Source organism: Periophthalmus magnuspinnatus, chromosome 20 (genome assembly GCF_009829125.3).
Source record: "Periophthalmus magnuspinnatus isolate fPerMag1 chromosome 20, fPerMag1.2.pri, whole genome shotgun sequence".
Taxonomy (NCBI): Eukaryota; Metazoa; Chordata; class Actinopteri; order Gobiiformes; family Gobiidae; genus Periophthalmus; species Periophthalmus magnuspinnatus.
This window is the reverse complement of record NC_047145.1, coordinates 22,320,773-22,339,547: the sequence shown is the minus strand read 5'-3', so window position 1 is coordinate 22,339,547 and position 18,775 is coordinate 22,320,773. Positions and strand designations below refer to the sequence as shown.

Sequence of the window (18,775 nt, the reverse complement as noted above, 5' to 3'; positions counted from 1 at the left end):
CTTTGGAAATGGAGCACAAGTCATTTGACGGGACGCACAAGGTGATTTTAGCCGAAGAATCTGGCAACGTAAACCAAGGAGCTCATTCATGTGACTCATCAGCTTGAGAACCAATAGAAAAAGACTCTGATGATTATGGGTACGTTAAAGCTGAACTATGTACTTTTCTGCTAAGTTCTTGCTTCCATGGATGTTCCACAGAAAGGCATTAAAATTATTATACTACTACTACTACTACTAATAATAATAATAACAACTTTATTTGTATAGCACTTTTCAAAAACTAGTTACAAAGTGCTTCACATACAAATACTTCATACACAGAATAATAAAATAATAAAACAATCTTTATCTCCATGGAGACAAGCGTATAACACCACGAGGCCAACTGGGTCAGACCTGTGGAGAGCTAGCTTACCGCGCTCACAGTAATAAAGCATGAATTGTATATTTAATGCTTTACTGTGGAACATACCAAACAATGTAATAGCGTCTGAAGACAAGTACGTGCAAACCATAGACTGTATATATATATATATATATATAAATGGACATGGCTAACCTGCTAGCCGACATGTTTCAAACAGGAAGTGATCACGTGCGCGCTTCCTGCTCCATCGACTCTGGCTCCAATTCACTTTCTATTGAAAAACTGTGTCTTTCTCTCTGTCTCTGCTGCTGTCAAACTCATTTTGGTCTTAAATGTTCATCTTAACCCGCTCTACATGATCCTGTTAGTGTCCATAACTCAAGATATGAACATTAATAACAGACAAATCAGACGTCTTGCTTGCTTTTGCTTGTTGCGTTAGCAACAGGTTTGATTGCTAAGCACCTGCCCTCTGATAAACTAGAGATGCGGGCGGGAAGGGGCATTGCCTTCAACAGCCTCGCTCCAGATTAGCCAATGAGCTTCATGTGACTGGAGCTGAACGCTGTGGGTGACGTCACACTCACTTAGTCCATTTGTTTTTACAGTCTACGGTGCAAACATTCCTTTTATTGTTGCCAAATAAACATACAAAAGTCATTGTTTTCTTACCTGCGCTGGCTGCAAATGTGTCCGTCTAAATTTAAAATACCTGTAAATACAAATATGACTGTGACAAAAATTCAAAACATTGTTAAATTGTGTTCATCTGTGACACATACCAAACCAGAACAATGAGAATAATCGATGCAACGAGGAGGACAATGACCGCTGGAAGCCATTTTGTAACATCCCCTGCTTCACCTGAGCACAAACGGCATAGTTTAAGCTGTTTTAGAACATAAGTATATTACTGTAAACTAGGGCTGTGGTCCACTAAACAAACTCTCGGTCGAATAAAAACATGTCCTGGCGATTGGTTAATTGACTAAAAAGAGGTGCTGAAAAAACACAACTTTTCAGTATTTAAGATCTGAGAATATATCTGACCCAAAGTATTACAAGACTAAAACAGCACAGGAGTTCAGGCTGACACAAGTATTAGGAAAAGTACAAGGAAACAAACAGTGGAGCAGAAGTAATCAATGTTGGTGCTCAAGTAAAAGTATCATGTGGAAAAAATCTACTATCGCTGAATTTACAGTCTTATAAAGCTTCAAATGTATTTATGTTTCTAAGGATTTGTGCTGAATTTTGTTCAGTGGAAACAACTGAATCCATTGTTTTTTCTACCTGTTTTTATTCTTAGTCTTTTCAGCAGGTTTGAAACAATAATAAAAATAAAAATAAAATAAACAACAATCACCCTCCATAGTCTACTTAGACAGTGCTGAGGAGGTTTGTATATGACGAAGTTTTATTGATGATTTTCCTGAGATGCTTTCAGTCGTATGCACAGACTTTGATGGTTTAGTCATTACAGGTGATTTTAATGTACATTTGGATAATGTGTTTGACAGAAACACTAAAGAGCTCAGTTCTGTCCTTGAAACCTTTGGTCTGACTCAGCATGTCAGTGAGCCCACCCACAACAGAGGACACACTCTGGACTTGCTCATTACAAAAGGAGTAAATATTTCAAATGTCAATGTGGTGGATGTTGCTCTGTCTGATCATTTCTGTGTCTTCTTTGACCTGTCTGTTATTCCCAAACCAGCGGCTGGTCCTGCAGTTGTTCGAAGGAGACACATAAATGATAAAACAGGTGCACTGTTCATGGAAATGATAAACTTTGAAAATGGCTCATGTTCTAATGTTGATGATTTGTTAAACTCTGTGACATCAAGTGTTTTGAATGTTCTGGACACCTTTGCCCCGATGAGGGTTAATGAGTTTACTGCAATGAGTTTGCAGTATTCTTTAATGACAATGTTCAGGGCATTAAAAATAACAACCCTACAGCCATCTCCACATGTAGAGCGGACTCACTCTGCACCTGTAACTGACAAAACTGTCCAAGAGATCGTCTCCAGTCTGAGTTCATCTACATGCTGCCTCCATGTGTGACCCACTAAACTTCTAAAGTCTGTGCTCAGCAGTTTGCTTCAGCAGTTTGCTTCACTTGCATAGTTAATATGTCACTTTAATCTGGAACATTCCCAAGCGCTTTGAAAACTGCGGTTATCAAGCCTCTCCTAAAGAAGAGCAGTCTTGATGCCACGATATCGAACAATTATCGACCGATCTCAAATCTGCCATCAAGTCCACTGCTCTTATCAAGGTGACAAATGACATCCTCCTGAACACTGATGCAAAGTCTCAGTGTTGATCCTGTTAGATCTGAGTGCTGCCTTTGACACTGTGGATCATGGGATCCTCTTACAGAGACTAGAGGACTGGGAGGGCATCTGTGATAAGGCAATAAACTGATTCAAGTCCTATCTAGAAAACAGGGAGTACTTTGTTGAAATTGGAAAATGTGTCTCAGATAAAATGTCCCTGACCTGTGGGGTGCCCCAGGGTTCAATCCTGGGACCCCTGTTGTTCAATCTCTACATGCTGCTGTTAGGTCAGTTAATACACAGCAATAATATATCACACACACAACTCTGCAGACGAGTCAGATCTATGTCTCACTGCAGCAGGTGAATATGGACCAGTGGATTCACTCACTGCATCAACAGATCAGTGTGTGTCAGCTAAACTCAGACAAGACTCAAGTCAGAGACTTTGGCCACAGAAACATAGAGAAAGTGTCACCTCCAGCCTCTCTCTCTCTCTCTCTCTCTCTCTCTCTCTCTCTCTCTCTCTCTCTCTCTCTCTAAAACCTTCAAATCTGGCTAGAAATCTAGAGGTAATAATGGACTCAGACTTGAACTTTAACAGCCATATCAAATCAATAACATCTGCAACTTTTTATCATCTAAAAAAACTTTGCAAAAATCAAAAGTAAACTGTCAAAACCAGACTTGGAGAGACTTATCCTGCATTTGTCTCCAGTAGATTAGACGACTGTAACGTCCTGCTCACTGGCCTCTCCAAACGAGCCTTAACACAGAACAGAACATCCAGAACACTGCTGCTCAGGTCAGGACTAGAACCAGGAAGTACTTCACACATGTGTCCTGTGCTTAGGTCTAGAACCAGTAAATATTCACATGTGTCCTGTGGCTCAGGTCTCTGGCTCCTGTGGCTCAGAGACTTTAAAGCAGCTCTGTGTGAACAAGTCTCTCCATGGACCAGCACCAAAGAACATCTCCCACATGAGCCACATGAACCATCTCACACTGAGGACTTCAGGGACCGGCCTCCTGCTGGTGCCCAGAGTCAGGACTAAACATGGAGAATCGCGTTTCAGTTTTATGCAGCTAAAACCTGGAACATTCTTCCTGAAGATGTGAGACAGGCCTCTACTTTGACAATGTTTAAATCGAGGCTCAAAACAGTTCTGTTTATCTGTGCACATGACTGAAAGGTTTTTGTTCTGCACTTTTCTCCTTTAATATTAATTTTATGATGGTTTTTTTGTGATTATTTATGTTTTAATTTGTTTGTACTGTGATATTAACGTCTTGTTTATTGTACAAATAAACTTGCCTTGCCTGTCGTGTATATAAATCCTTAGCTGATGATACAAACTTTGGTTGACTAAAGAAAACATCAACTGATTAATCGACTAAATGACAATAACTGCAGACCTACTGTACACCCGCTTACCATCTGCACCTGGAACTACAGAAACAAATGATTCACAAACAGGTGCATTATGGGAACTAAAACATAATCTCAAATGTACTGGTCTTCTTACGTGTAACACTGAGAGTTCTGGTGGTTTGTGACATTTTGTGTCCTCCATTCACTGGATATGCAGCAGAACACGTGATGTTGTGTCCATCATGAGAAGACGTCAGTGTGAGTGTGTGTGTGATTTTAGTGGTAAATGTCCCGTCTGCATTGGTCTCTGTGATGTGGGCAGTGCCTTGGTGGAGGTCCCATGTGAGCTGAGGAGGGGCGTGTGGACAGGGAGTGACAGCTGAGCAGGTTATAGTCACCACCTCTGTCTCTGTCTGTTTACCAGAGACTTCTATTGTGGGGCTCCAGGGAGAGTCTGGGAAATAAATAAAATAATATTTACAATGACAGAAAGACTCATGAGGAGCATGTGACGTTCATCAGATACTTACATCTGCTATGGTCATATAGATATACTAAATAACGACTGATGAGAAGAATACTTTTACTGTATTTTGTAATGTATTCTGATACTTGGACCAATCAGAGTACTGTATTCTGAATACTTTTCTATAGAGTTGCATTATATTATATGTAACATATTTTTATATATATATATATATATATATATATATATATATATATATATATATATATATATATATATATATATATATATATATATATATATATATATATATATATAATTAATGCAACCCAGGATTACATTTTATTCTGAATACACTTTCTTATACATGTTTCAGTTCCTGTTCAACACTGTAAATAACACACTTATAAATACACTTTAACAACAATGTGGGAACAAGTATGTTGTGTCTTTACTCCAACGAGCTTGCATTTCCACAAACCTAACTCTTATTTGGCCTGGAGCAGGGCCTCCTCCCTCGTGCTGTCATGGAAACATCTGATTTTAACGTATTCCCATGGAAACATGCAGGTGCCATCTCCAGAAACTTACATACTGTGTCTTTAAATGTTATTTTTCACCTTATATTAAAAGAAAAAATCATTGTGTAAAATGGACAGCATGTCCAGCAGTAATCTGACCAGAACTGAAGAAGTAGTTTGGATGAGCAGCAAAACGCCTTTTCTTAAAAACCTTTTGTTCAGTGACAGAATTGAATTTTCTTTTACTCTGGACCAGACCTGGATCAGACCTGGATCAGACCTGGATCAGACCTGGATCAGATCTGGATCAGACCTGGATCAGACCTGGATCAGACCTGGATCAGACCTGGATCAGACCTGGATCAGACCTGGATCAGACCTGGATCAGACCTGGATCAGACCTGGATCAGACCTGGACGACTGAGGGACACACAAACATCTTCCCCTTGTGCATTTTCAGTGTATATGACTCATATTATTCTATTACTGTGATTAAAAATGTGATTCATAAACACACAGTCGATGGGTGTAATGTAGGAACATGCATGTTCAGTATCTCACATTAGTAACATTTTGAAATATGAGATGGCAGAATTGGGCAACTTCTTTAAAACACAAAGACAAAAGAGTGGGTCAGATGTTAAGGAGGAGTTCCTCTTTCTGTACTGTTTAAACACTGAAGTAAAATGTGACATCCTGAACACAGACGACGTTCACACTTGTCCTGGAGGTTTTGGTCCTGGTTTGATCCCGGTTCAGTCCTGGTTTAGTCCTGGTCTAGTCCCAGTTTTGACAGAGTGGGATAAATTTAATTTGTTGAACATAATCAGTTATAAATGACTTTACCTTTTACTGTTATATTGATCGGTGAACAAGACGCTGTAGATCTGAAGTTTCCATCCTCCACTCGGAAGAAATATCTGTCGGCTTGTTTACGGTTTAACACATTAAACTCAGTGGTGCAATTTTTCTCACTCACTTTTCCAGTAACATTAATTCCATTGTTGACATGAACACTTCTGCTACTGTTGAAAACCACATATATAGAGTTTGGTGTTTCAAATTGGCTTTGTGTTTTAATCCACACAGCAACAGCGTTTTTGTCTCCGGGGAATGTCAGTCCTTCTTTGACTGTGAAATGACATGGGATCAGCAAACAGGAGCCACTCAGACCCTCCAGATTCAGAGAAGGGAAGAAAATGCCCGGATCAACTGGACAGGAGCCTGCCAGAACTGAAAAAAACACAAAAACATGAATTTTACTTGAAATTTGAATAAAGATCGATACAGAGAATGGACTGGAATGTTCCACAGTATGACCCGTCTACTTTTATGGAGTTGTTGAGTGTTTTTCAAGGTATTTTTAGAGATAAAAAAAAAACATGTAATTGAATAAATACAAAATAGACACATTTAATTTGACACTTTGGAACATTCCAGGCAAATCAAAACTCTTTATGGAGTCAGACCTGCACCAAAAAGTTGCATCTTTAGAATTACTTGTATATTCTTACTAATTTCTGAAAATGAAACGCTTTAGTACAACATAAAATATTTTCAAATAATCCAACCGTCTCAGAACAACTCACCCGACTGGAAGAGGACGAGGACGCTGCTGTACGTTGCCGTTGTCACTAAAAACACATCCATTATCTGTAAAATATCACGTACGATGAAATGTTTGATTCTTTACGGACCTCAAAGGAAATAAATCGATGACCTGAATGAGCTTTGTCCGTCTCAAAATGACACAAGAATGAAGAAAGCTAAAAAAACACATCCACTTCTCCCTTTGTTCCATATTTGGCACGTGTCTCGTCAAAGGAAACAGCGAAACTGCTAAAACTGTCACTTCTCCTTAATAAGCTGTTTTCTTTCTTCGGTTACAATCTTTTCTGGTTCTTGTGCCAAAATCCCCAAATATGAAATAGTTTAAACAAAGATGTGACATTATGAACGCACATACAGTTAAAATTATCCTCACATCTCTGTCACATATTTATACCACATTTAAACACTGGCATCATCTCAACCTGTTCTAAAAAGACTGAACATTCTGGAGGTTCACAGCAGCAATAGCCACAATATAACAGAATAAAAACATGTAATAAAGTTGGGTCTGATTGGCCTGCCCTCCCCCAGACACATCTTTAAATTACACACAGTTATTTCCCGTTTTCTGGTGCTTTTTAATGTGTTCAAGTTGACTAAAGTCTGCGTACGTTTATCAATTCTTTATGTCGTAAATTGCATGAATTGGATAGAGTAGACAAAAGATATACTTAAGCAGAGTACACAAAATCATATCACTCAAGAAGTACAAAGTAGTGACCCAAGATAGAGTCGCATAAGAGAAACAGTCTGGACATAACATCAGGTTTATAATCATCAGATCATTTGGACTGGACATTAAATGATGCACGTAACTTCAAAGAACAAACCCTGAAAACAAAAAGAGTTACAGAACATAAATTTGCATATGAAATTAGCAGAGATTTCACATAAATGCCCATATTAATATGGATTCAGGAGTAAATCACTGGTTGTTCATTCATCCAACAGAGACAAAGAGAAGCTTCTGCCACAGTCAAACTGTCTGACACAGGAGCAGTGACCTGCTTCAGCTCCACTCACATCATCTCAGTTTAGATCAGAAAAGGATCAGCCACAAACATCACAAATCTATGTCCTGTCTGCATAATTATACACATCCAGCTTCACTGTTTTATCTCGGCATGTCCAGTAACATAAAGGGTTTCAAACTATCAGTCAATGAAAGTGTGTCCCCCGGTGTCTTCAGACCAGCAGATTTAACACCAACTCACAAATCTAGCAGCAAAAATGAAATAAGCACCTACAGGCCTATAAGCAAAAGACACAGTTTAAATCTGTCAACTGGACCAGTCGTTGTAGGAGTGAAGACATTTTGCTGCTCATCCAAGACACTTCTTCAGTTTTGGTCAGAACTACAGGCGTATTAATAATTAATAATTGCATCCAATGCAATTTGGCTTTCGCAGGAATCATTCCTTTGAAGCTGCCTGCTGTTACCTGACAGAGCATTAGAGCAGACTGGACAGAGGGGGCGCAGTGAGTGTTGTGTTTATGGACCTACAAAAGGCCTTTGACACAGTAAAGTCCCCCAGTCCAAGCTCTCAGTACCATCTTTACATTGATGCATTGTATTTGGTCAAATCATATGTCTCCAATAGGGCACAGTGTGTAAGAATAAACAATTCAACGTCCTCTTTGCAGCTCTGCACAACAGAGTCCCACAAGGGTCAATTCTAGGACCCTTGTAGTTCAGCAAAGACGCAGACATCATCATGTGCACAGATGTCACCTCCACATGAAGAGATGCACAGGCCACCACATTATCTTCAGACATGGAAGAAATTGGTATCTGGCTCCAATCTTCATGTCTGACACTAAATATTAATAAAACAGTTGGTATGTATTTTATCAAAACTAACAGAATTAAAAACATGCCCAAAATGTGTGTTAATGGAGTAAAAATAAAGATTATAATTAAGACAAAGTATATTTCAATGCCATGATGATCCCACACATGACGTAATGTGTCTCAGGCCGATGAGAACGACTCAAACTCTCAGATCCATCTACAGTCACTCGATAAAAAACACTTCATTATCACCACTGTCATATCCTAACTAAATACAAAATGCTCAGTTTGGACAATTTAATTCTGTATTCAAATCTAAGAAACCAGTACAAAATAATTAAGTACGCAGCTCCAGCTCCTTTGAAAAAATGTAAACTTTGTGCAGTTTGGGTTCACAGAGCAGCGAGTGGATCGGGTAGTTTGCTCCGAACACGTCCAAAAAGATCCTTGGCCTTTTCTTTTCAAACCATCAGACACTGGAATCAGGTCCAGACAGGCTGAAATTATCTTTAGAGCTGAATAGTTTAGTAGAAATTTGACAAAACCTGCACATAATGACTTTTTAATATGTGTATGGACTGTAGGAAACATACTGCATTGAAAATAGTGAAATGTTGTTGTATTTTCCTGATAATATTAATGATGAACTGTTAGTCCTATAATGTCATTCCGGGCCTGCAGATGGAAAGAAGCAGCAACTAAACAGGTACAAATCATCTTTTCTTTTGTAAGATTAATGCACTTATACACGGTCCCTGACAAATAAAAAACAAATTAGTCTCAGTTTAGTCCTAATTCTGATGCAGTGTTTGCGTGAGTGTGAGCACATTTTAACTCTAAGGAAATGAAAGTTTAGATTTTGTTTAATATGTCTTTATGTAATGTTGAAAATGGTTCACAGGATGCATCTTTTCTTAGACGGAAACTGTTCTGACACTGATCCTGATATAGGGCTTACCTCATCTAAAACACATTTCTCCATACATGGTCTTGTCTTTACAAATCTGGCATCTTTGTTCCACATTAAAGCCATAAATATGTAAATGTTAAACGTTTAGTATGCAGAGGTTGATTTTTCAAGTCTTGTCGTCACGCTCATGCAAAAAAAGCAACCATTTTTTTAAGAGAATATAAAAGTTTATTTGAAATTATACTCAGATCTTACAAAATGCACCAATGAATCAGAGAGAAACGTATCAACAAACTTTAATAAACATGTGACACTTTATTTATTTATTTGATAATAATAAGACCAGTAAACTTCTTAATAACATGATCAGTGACACAAGAAAATCAGGCTGAATGAACTCTCCTGCAAATAAACAATATCAAAAGTCTTATTCAGGCACAGACCGAGCACAAAGATTCATTCACTCGCTGCCGTATAAATGATCATTAATATTCAATATAAAGCGGCTCTAGTATTTGTTGTTTTGCAGGTATCTGATCAAATACAACATAAGCAGGAAACACTAAACACAAATGGTTTTAATCTTGATTTTCAATGACACGATTGACATGTGCTGCTGCCTCTGGGCTCTGTGGATAAGACGACACACAGAGTTAAACAGAGTGACAAAAGTGTATTCATAAAACTTTTACCTGTTCCTGTTTCTTGACACAAGTTGATCTAAACCAGCTGAAAATAAATCACAGGAATCAGTTTGACTTTTTTACTCACTCGTGGCCTCTACTCACTTATTAATGTGCTGCACATGTTCATCTTAAAGGGACACTGTGGCACTTTTTGGTGATGTTATTTCTTTGCCTCGAATGTTCCACAATAAACATTAAACTATAAACTCATCTATTTCCATGGAGACAAGCAGGTGACACCACCCAGACCAAGTTACAGGTCAGATCTGTGGAGAAGTGACCCCCCTCACAGTAAGAATGTAAAAACAACACCTGTAATTGAATAAATGCAAGACAAGACATATTTAATGCCATAGTATGGAACATTCCAGGAAAATTAAAAGCTTCTTCATGAAGACAAGTCAGACCCCCACCAGAAAAGTTACACAGTGCATCTTTAATATGACTTTTTATCCTCGTACTCATACTTAAGTAAAAAAACAAGTTTGTAAAAATCCAGCTTCACTAAATAAGATAGTTAGAAAGTAAAAGCAAAACAAATATTGTCTACACTTTAAACTGATATAATGCAGGTCTAATATCTGGAAACAATAACTTATTAGAATATACATTTTGGCCTCACCATTCCAGAAGGAGCAGGGAGCTGTAGAGCAGTATAATCCCACAGAGCTTCACTATGTTGTATGGACCAATCCAAGTCACAACACTGGGTCCAGACTCTGACAAAGGTAAAGATACAGACTGAATGAACTTCTGTTTCATCTCCTGTTCTTCTGTAATTAGCATTTTAATATTCTAATAACTGTAAAGAGCCACAACTGGTTTTATTCTGAAAAAGCCTCACACATGTGTAAATGAGTAACTCTGTGTATTATGTAATGCCACAGAGGGTAATCTAATGGCACCTCTCTGGTTCACACCTGCAGCCTGTGACAAAGGACAAAATCTCCCACCACTTTTAGGTCACATTGTTTTTATTTACAACATTTCACCAACTTCAAGGCTTTCAGATCAGTGGACACTCAACCAACCAACTGAGCTACTGTCGACCCTCTCATCTGGAATTTCCCCAATGTGGAACAAATAAAGTTTATCTCATCCTATTCATTAGTGTCTGATATTTAATATTTAGATGCCAAACACTGATACAGGGTAAAAAAACATCAGAAAATACTGCACTTTAAGGTGACATACCTGTTATACTCAGTGTAATGTTTTGAGATGATTGGTTTCCAAGTGTATTTGAGGCCACACAATAGTACTGTCCCTCTTCAGTGAGGTTGAAGCTGTACGTGTGTCCCTGGCTGACATTGGCTGGTCCCTGTGAGCTGTGTCTGAACCAGGTGAAGTGGTGGACAGGAGGCTTGGCTCTGCTGGAGCAGCTCAGCGTCACTGACTGACCTGCTGACAGTGAACCGGACGGACTGACCTCCACTGAGGTGTTTTTAGGACCATCTGAGGACACACAGGGAAGTTTAATGCCATACTTTGGAACAATTCAGGCACAGCAGTAATATCTCAGTGTAAACAGACTGAATCCATCAGTGTGTTTCACTCACATGAGACACTGAGAGTCACTTTACTGTCGGCCATTTTGAATCGTCCACTCACAGGATACGCTGCATTACACTTTATCATTAGTCCATCATGGGCGTCTGTCAGAGTGATGTTCTGTGTGATTTTAGTGGTAAATGTCCCGCTGGTCTCTGTGATGTGGGCAGTGCCTTGGTGGAGGTCCCATGTGAGCTGAGGAGGGGCGTGTGGACAGGGAGTGACAGCTGAGCAGGTTATAGTCACCACCTCTGTCTCTGTCTGTTTACCAGAGACTTCTATTGTGGGGCTCCAGGGAGAGTCTGAGAAGAGTAAAAACATTTGGGGAGAACATTACAATCTAAAAAAGGCAATAAACCAAGACCTAAGCTGATGCTCGTCAGATGGGAGTGGAGGCTATTTACTGTGCACAGAAGTAGAGTGAAAATGTCATTCAAACATTCAAACTTGTTTATAACAGGTGTATGTTAGAACCTGATGACAAAACTAATGTGGAAAAGCAGTTTGTCCCTTTGAATATAAACCTGTGTCAACAAAATACTGTTTGATTGTAAAACAAACTGCTATTCAGAGATGAAACTGTAGAAACAAACATTGGAGCTGATTGAATGTAAATCCTAAACAGTGAAATACACAGAATATAAGAATAAAAGTTTGATTAAAATTCAGACAGTAGAATATTCAATTGGTCTTGGGTTTTGCACAAACTATTTTGTCCCTTTGCAAAAGAAGTACTGTAAATAAAATTAAAACATATTTGATCTTTTTCCCTCAGGAGAATGTTACAGATCGATGATAACACAAACTTCAAGACTAAAAAAGCTTTTTTCCAACAGATATCAATGTGCTGCATAATTCCTCTGTGTCTGTGTCTGTGCACATCAGAGGAAGTGGCAAAGTGCAATTTCATCAGTTGTTTTTACAATGACAAAAAAGTAATAAATCTATCAACATCAAAAGGTTTTAATGCATTTTCTTTATTATTACATTCAAATAAATAGTAAAAGTGTCTTACCTCTGACTTTTATTTGAAGAGAGTCACAAACAGCTGTGGCTGAAAAACCACTGTTCTGTACTCTGAAGTAATATTTGTCATCGTGGCTTTTGTTTAAATTATAAAACATTGTGGTGCAGTTTTTGTTTTTCAGGTTCCCAGTGAAATTCATGGGATAAGACTTACTGGAGTCTCCACTGACTGAAAACGTATACTGTGAATATGTACTGTACCCAGGACCACCTTTAAACCAAATGCCAGTGACAGGGTCTGCAGTGTTTATGTCTTTATCTGTATTTACAGGTTTATAGGTGCATGGGATCCACAAACAGGAGCCACTCAGAGCCTCCATTGGACTTGGAGTTTTAATGGACAAATCAGTCTGAAATAAACAACCATCAGCTCCTGTAAAACATGCACAGGGTTAAAATGACAGTAACAGAAAATGCAGAGTAGACACAGGGCGACAGTAGCTCAGTTGGTAGAGTGTTTGTCCACTGAAGGTTGGCGGTTCAAATCCTGCTCTCGACATAAACATCATTAGTTGATCCACTGATCCATAGGTTGGCGGTGCGATTCTAACTCACACAGATGAATGCTGTCGTTGTGTCCTTGGGCAAGACACTTAACCCACCTTGCCCTCAGTGTCTGCGTACACTGGGGTGTGAATGTGTGTGTGAATGGGTGAGTGGTTCCTTGTTGTAAAGTGCTTTGAGTGCCTTGAAGGTAGAAAAGTGCTATAGAAAAATGTGACCATTTACCATAAATACACATTATAAATGACTGTGGTGAATACTCTTTATTCTCAGATTTAACAAGTCCTGCTTGAAAAAATAAGAGAATTAAATAAACTTAACTCACCTGAACACAGCAGTAAAAGTTGTATAATTTGAATGAGCATATTCATTATAGCTTCAGAATTTAAAAAATAAAAATAACTTGAGCTGTTAGTGCTCTGCTTAACGAACCTACTCCAGAGTCGACAGTGAATCTCTTAATCGTCTTTGTGAGTTTTATAAAAACAGTGACTTCCTCTTCGTGACGGTCTCCAACTTCTGTATTTTTTTGTTCTTTTCATCTGACAGACAGATCAAACCACAAAGAGAAAGGTGAAGTTGGCAGCACCGTGGACTCAACATCATAGTCCACTGTTCATTCATTTGTTTTTACTATTCACAATAATTTGTACTTATAATGTTTTCAAATATTTGTAAATCTACTGTATGGAACAATTAAAGCTTCCATCTGTAACTTTATTCCATCACAACACAGAGTCATGGAGCTGTGGGCTGCTCCTGTGGCTGCACATCACAGCAGCATCTGCACCAACATGATGATGGAGACAAATACTACGTGTTTCACCGATTAATAAAATAATAATTGGAGAATGAAGTAATAACAGAGCAAATAAAATAGAAGGGGAACATTCTTCTTTAACAGGAAACACGACACAATGAGCACATTTTGAGACTCACCCTCACTCTTCACACCTACAGATAGAAGTGTGAAGAGGAAATTTAAATTTAGTTTGGGAGTTTGTCCTCTGGACTGGTGAGAAAAAAAACTGTACAACTTTGTTCAATAATTTAACCTCAGAATATTCAAACATCACAGACGGTTTAATGAAGCTGCAGAAGGAGGAGGTCATTGACAGACAGCTGTTTTACAGACTCTAAACTGGTGAGTCCATTTCTTACATCTATGGCTTCCCAAAAATCCACAAAGAAGGACCACACCCCAGACCCATTGTCTGTAGCACAGACTCCATCACAGACAATGTGGCCAAACATCTGAAGGAGCAGAATTTATCAGCAAAATCAAACATCTCCAATTTGATTCAGATGAGACCATGGTTTCATTTGATGTGACCTCTTTTCACTTGTTTCCTCACATCAGTCGTGGTGGAGGCAGCAAAGAGGAGGCTACTGCAGGACACTAAGCTAAAAGAGAGAACTAAACTGACACCGGACCAAATCTGCAAACTGCTGGAAATGTGTTTAAATACTATGGCGTCATTTGACTATCTTTAAGTTGCAACGTGTATACAGAAATCGTAGGGCGCAGTATCTAAAAGTGAGCGGTGAAAATGTGAAAGCAAAGCGCGCACGTGTCTGACCGCGCGCTGTTTACTCTCCAGCGCCCTCTCTCTTTCTACCTGTGCGCGCTACGGTTTTTATTTTCTTCAGCGAGCGCCCGGTTTGGTTAGTTTTTCTTCATCAGGAAATACGTCATCAGAACAAGACTTGAACAGACGATCACAGATTCAAGTTATGGGGAAAATCATGGATCTATTAGGGTAAAATCCATAACATAAATTTAAGGAGCCATAATTATAAAGAATTAAACCATATTTTTTGCATACATTTGAAAGAAAACTATTTTTCAAAAAGTTCTATACCATGAATTTGTATTATAAAGTATATATTTGTGCACTACAACATTAAATGATTATTTTCTAAATTACATTAGTGTAATTCTCTTGATTTATACACAGGTCAGATTGTGTCGGCCTATCGCTTTTGTCCATTCATTTAAATAAAATAAATGAAGCCCGCGGAGCTGTTGGGACGACAGTATGGAGAACACAAACGTAAGTTAAATTGTTTGGGTTTTTTTCCACATAAATTACCACTACTGAACAATTTCTAAATCCCTATTTTATGCCATATGATGTTATCCTGTTAGGCAGTGTGTTTGTGCAATGTCTCAGCCGTCCATGTACTTTAGCCCAGTGTCAGTTCACGACAGTTAGATTCATAGACTAATTATATATATATATATATATATATATATATATATATATATATATATATACATATATATATATAGATATAGATATAGATATAGATAGATATAGATATAGATATATATATATGTATGTATGTCTATGTACATATATATGTATGTATGTATGTCTATTGTGAGAATATAAACTAGGTCAAGGCTCCCCTTTGGTATTTGGTAATATTATTATGTCTACCGAGGCTATTATTACTGTTATTTTTTATCGACACAAGGTGGCGCTTCGTTTACAATTGTACTGCCTGTAAGGCCATAGCAATTTGCTCCCGTTTGCGCATACAAAGTCCGATTTGGCTCAAATTAAAATCAATTGTAAAACTTTCGGGCCTAAACTACTCATTATGACAGAAACTATATTGGCGCAATAGCGCCCCCTACAGAACATCGAATATATTTGTATGGAGGGCCGAAAATTTAGTTTTCCCAAATGTTACCAAATTTTACACAAAATTTCATTTGGTCATCCCAATCAATAAAGTCAATGAGACCCATGTGTTTTTTTGCACCGTGTTGCCATGGCGATGCTCCAAAGTGCCAATGTTATCCTATTGGGAAACCTCCCACATTTTCACATTCATCTGAAAAATATTAGTTTCATGGAATAATGTGAAATTTGGCACTGTGACAAAGTGGGCCTTTGTCCCTTTTTAATAGTATTATGATTTGGTTTGCACATCTTTGTTCATTTTCAATAACTTCAATACCCAACAAAATATAACTATCCCGGGTTTGTTTTGTTATCAGTTTAAAGCACCACACATTTGTTAGTTAAATATATTTTATTTAGTTAAATGCGTCTATTCAGTTCAGTCAATCATCTTACCTGTATCTCCACATGGTCCAGACAAAGAGGGGGCGTGCCCTATGTCAGCCATTTTATAGGCTAGAGTGGGGTCGTGGGCCGGACCATGTGGAGGGGGAAAAACTGGCTTAAGTTTGTTTATTTCTTTGTGTTAATGTTTTGTATATTTTCATTTCTGGAATTAAGTGTTTATATTGTGTTTAGTTAAACACTTTTGGTAAAGGACTTGGGCCCGAGAGCTGTTTTTATGCAATATAGTGTTTATGATACTCCCACCGCCCCTGGACAAGGAATGGAGTAGACCGGGGGAGGGGCTTCCAGTACAGGGAAGTATATTAGTCTGGCCAATTAGCCAGATGGAGGACACCTGTGTAGCCAGAGTACACGTGGCTTTTGTTTCAGTTGCTTAAGTTTGGTTGCTTAGTTTTTTGTTGAGCACCGTTAATTTTTGTACATATGTATTATTTTTGTTTGTCCACGGTGTACCACTGCACGGGTAATAAATGTGTTTAATGGGACTTCTTTTGAGTCTGCCTCCTATTTTGATCACTCGGGCCAGCTTCTTCACATTTGGTGGCAGTGGTGGGATCCAGGCCAGTAGGAGGCAGTGAAGATGAAGTCCACAAGACAGAACCCAAAGAAGTCTTGGGCTGAGGCTGGAACAGATCCACCAGACGACCAGGAGGTGGCAGTTGGTGGCGAACCAGAACCCCAGGTTAACAGTGTGGATCAGCTATCAGGTCTACTACATCGCCTCATGCAACAACAAAATGAGCAATGGACTACAATGCGCAGAGACATTTTTAACCTTCAACGAGAAATGCAACAAAGTCGTGTGACGCAAATGGATGGACCTGATGAACTGAGAGCAGAGGAGCTTCCAACCCAGAGCTCTCACTTTGACCAAAGTCATTCCAGGCAATCCAGCACCATGAGAAACAGCAACTGGAAAGGCCCAAAAATGCAACCCTACACTGATGGTGAGGACATTGAACATTACTTGTGCACCTTTGAACGAATTGCACATGCATGCCAGTGGTCAAATGATGAGTGGGCTCTTCGTCTTGCACCGCTCTTAACTGGCAAAGCACGTTCAGCGTACGTTGCTATGGACATTGACGATACTATGAACTATTACAAAGTGAAACGTGCTGTTTTGCAAAAGTTTGAGATCAGCACGGAGACCTACCGACTGAGGTTTCGTTCAACGGAGCCGGGAGAAGAGGAGACGCCGCAGGAGCTACAGGTTCGTCTGAAGGAGCTGTACAATAAATGGATGGACCCAAAGTCCAAAACCAAAGAGCAAATTGGAGATACAATCATCCTGGAGCAGTTCCTTAGAGTTCTGAGTCCAGAACTACGCACGTGGATTAAGGAAAGAGACCCAAAGACTTCCAAAGAGGCAGCGGACATGGCCGAAGCTTTCCTTGCTGCACGCCGCCCCTCGAAGACACTACTTGCCCCAAGGACTCACCAACCCACCCCAATGGGTAAGACATTTGCCCCTGAACCTAGACCCAGACACTTTAGACCTAGTGCTCCCTTACATGCACCTAGACCAGACAGCAGGAGTAGAGACACTTATGCTTGTCATTTATGTGGTCAAATAGGACATCTCAAAGCACAGTGTCCCAGGGCTAATAGCAGGGCTAGTAAAAACTACATGTGTAGTGTATCCACCTTACCTGCTAATGTAGACAGTCGGGAGGGTCATCAGGAGGAGCTCACTATGGGGGTGGTGATAGATGACAAACCTTGTATTGCCTTATTAGATTCAGGAAGTGATCGTACTCTGGTCAGACAGGACAGTTTGCCTAAGGATGTAATTTTTTGTGGAGGGACCGTAGATATTGTGTGTATCCATGGTGACAGGGTACGCTATCCCCTTGCAGAAATAAGTGTTCAAGTGGAAAGCCAGTCTTTTACACTTGCTGTAGGCGTGCTAGAACAGCTGCCTTACCAAGTTGTATTAGGCCTGGATGTTCCGGTCCTTCCTGAGCTAATAGCCAATCAATCTAACGTAGCCAAGGTAAATGCTAGTTTAATGGCAGTTACTAGATCACAAACTCATCAGAAAGTAAGTAGTCAGAGAACAGGATGGGAGGACTTACCTTTCGCTAATTCAGACATGTCAAATACTAATAACGGCAAAATCAAGAAGAGTAAGAGACAAAAGAGGCAAGAAAAAGTCAAAGGGACTAAAGTGCAGGAACATATAGAAACACCAATTGAGGCAGATTTGTTTTCCATCTGTAGTGACGTGGCAAAATTACAAAAACAAGATCCAACGTTAGCTAATTTGTTCAGTAAATGTGTGTCAGACACGACAAAAGTGACAACGCGAGGGAGTGAAGTTTTTGTGATTAAGGGTGATAGACTTTACAGACGAAGTGAGGTGGGGGACCAATTAGTAGTCCCACAATCATTGAGACCCACTATCCTTAATCTTAGTCATTCAGTTCCATGGGCAGGACATTTAGGCCAAGCTAAAACATTTTCTAGAATGGTGCCTAGGTTTTATTGGCCCCGGCAGTATGCAGACACTGTAAAGTACTGTCAGTCATGCCCAGAGTGTCAGTTAACAGCCCCAAACAAAAAGGGAGATAGGGCGCCCCT

The 18,775-nt window shown here is 39.2% G+C and overlaps 1 protein-coding gene across 1 annotated transcript in view; it reads right to left on the bottom strand.

Annotated features, from left to right (window-relative positions):
* LOC117388132 (sialoadhesin-like) overlaps nucleotides 1-18,775 on the bottom strand; it is a 30,026-nt gene that overhangs the window by 1,603 nt on the left and 9,648 nt on the right. Inside the window, exons 9-14 of the mRNA XM_033985605.2 lie at nucleotides 14,031-14,045; nucleotides 12,577-12,960; nucleotides 11,570-11,863; nucleotides 11,205-11,465; nucleotides 1,153-1,234; nucleotides 1,043-1,082 (exon numbers count right to left, since the gene is read on the bottom strand). Coding sequence (XP_033841496.2) covers nucleotides 1,043-1,082; nucleotides 1,153-1,234; nucleotides 11,205-11,465; nucleotides 11,570-11,863; nucleotides 12,577-12,960; nucleotides 14,031-14,045 — 1,076 coding nt within the window. The remainder of the gene's footprint in view (nucleotides 1-1,042; nucleotides 1,083-1,152; nucleotides 1,235-11,204; nucleotides 11,466-11,569; nucleotides 11,864-12,576; nucleotides 12,961-14,030; nucleotides 14,046-18,775) is intronic.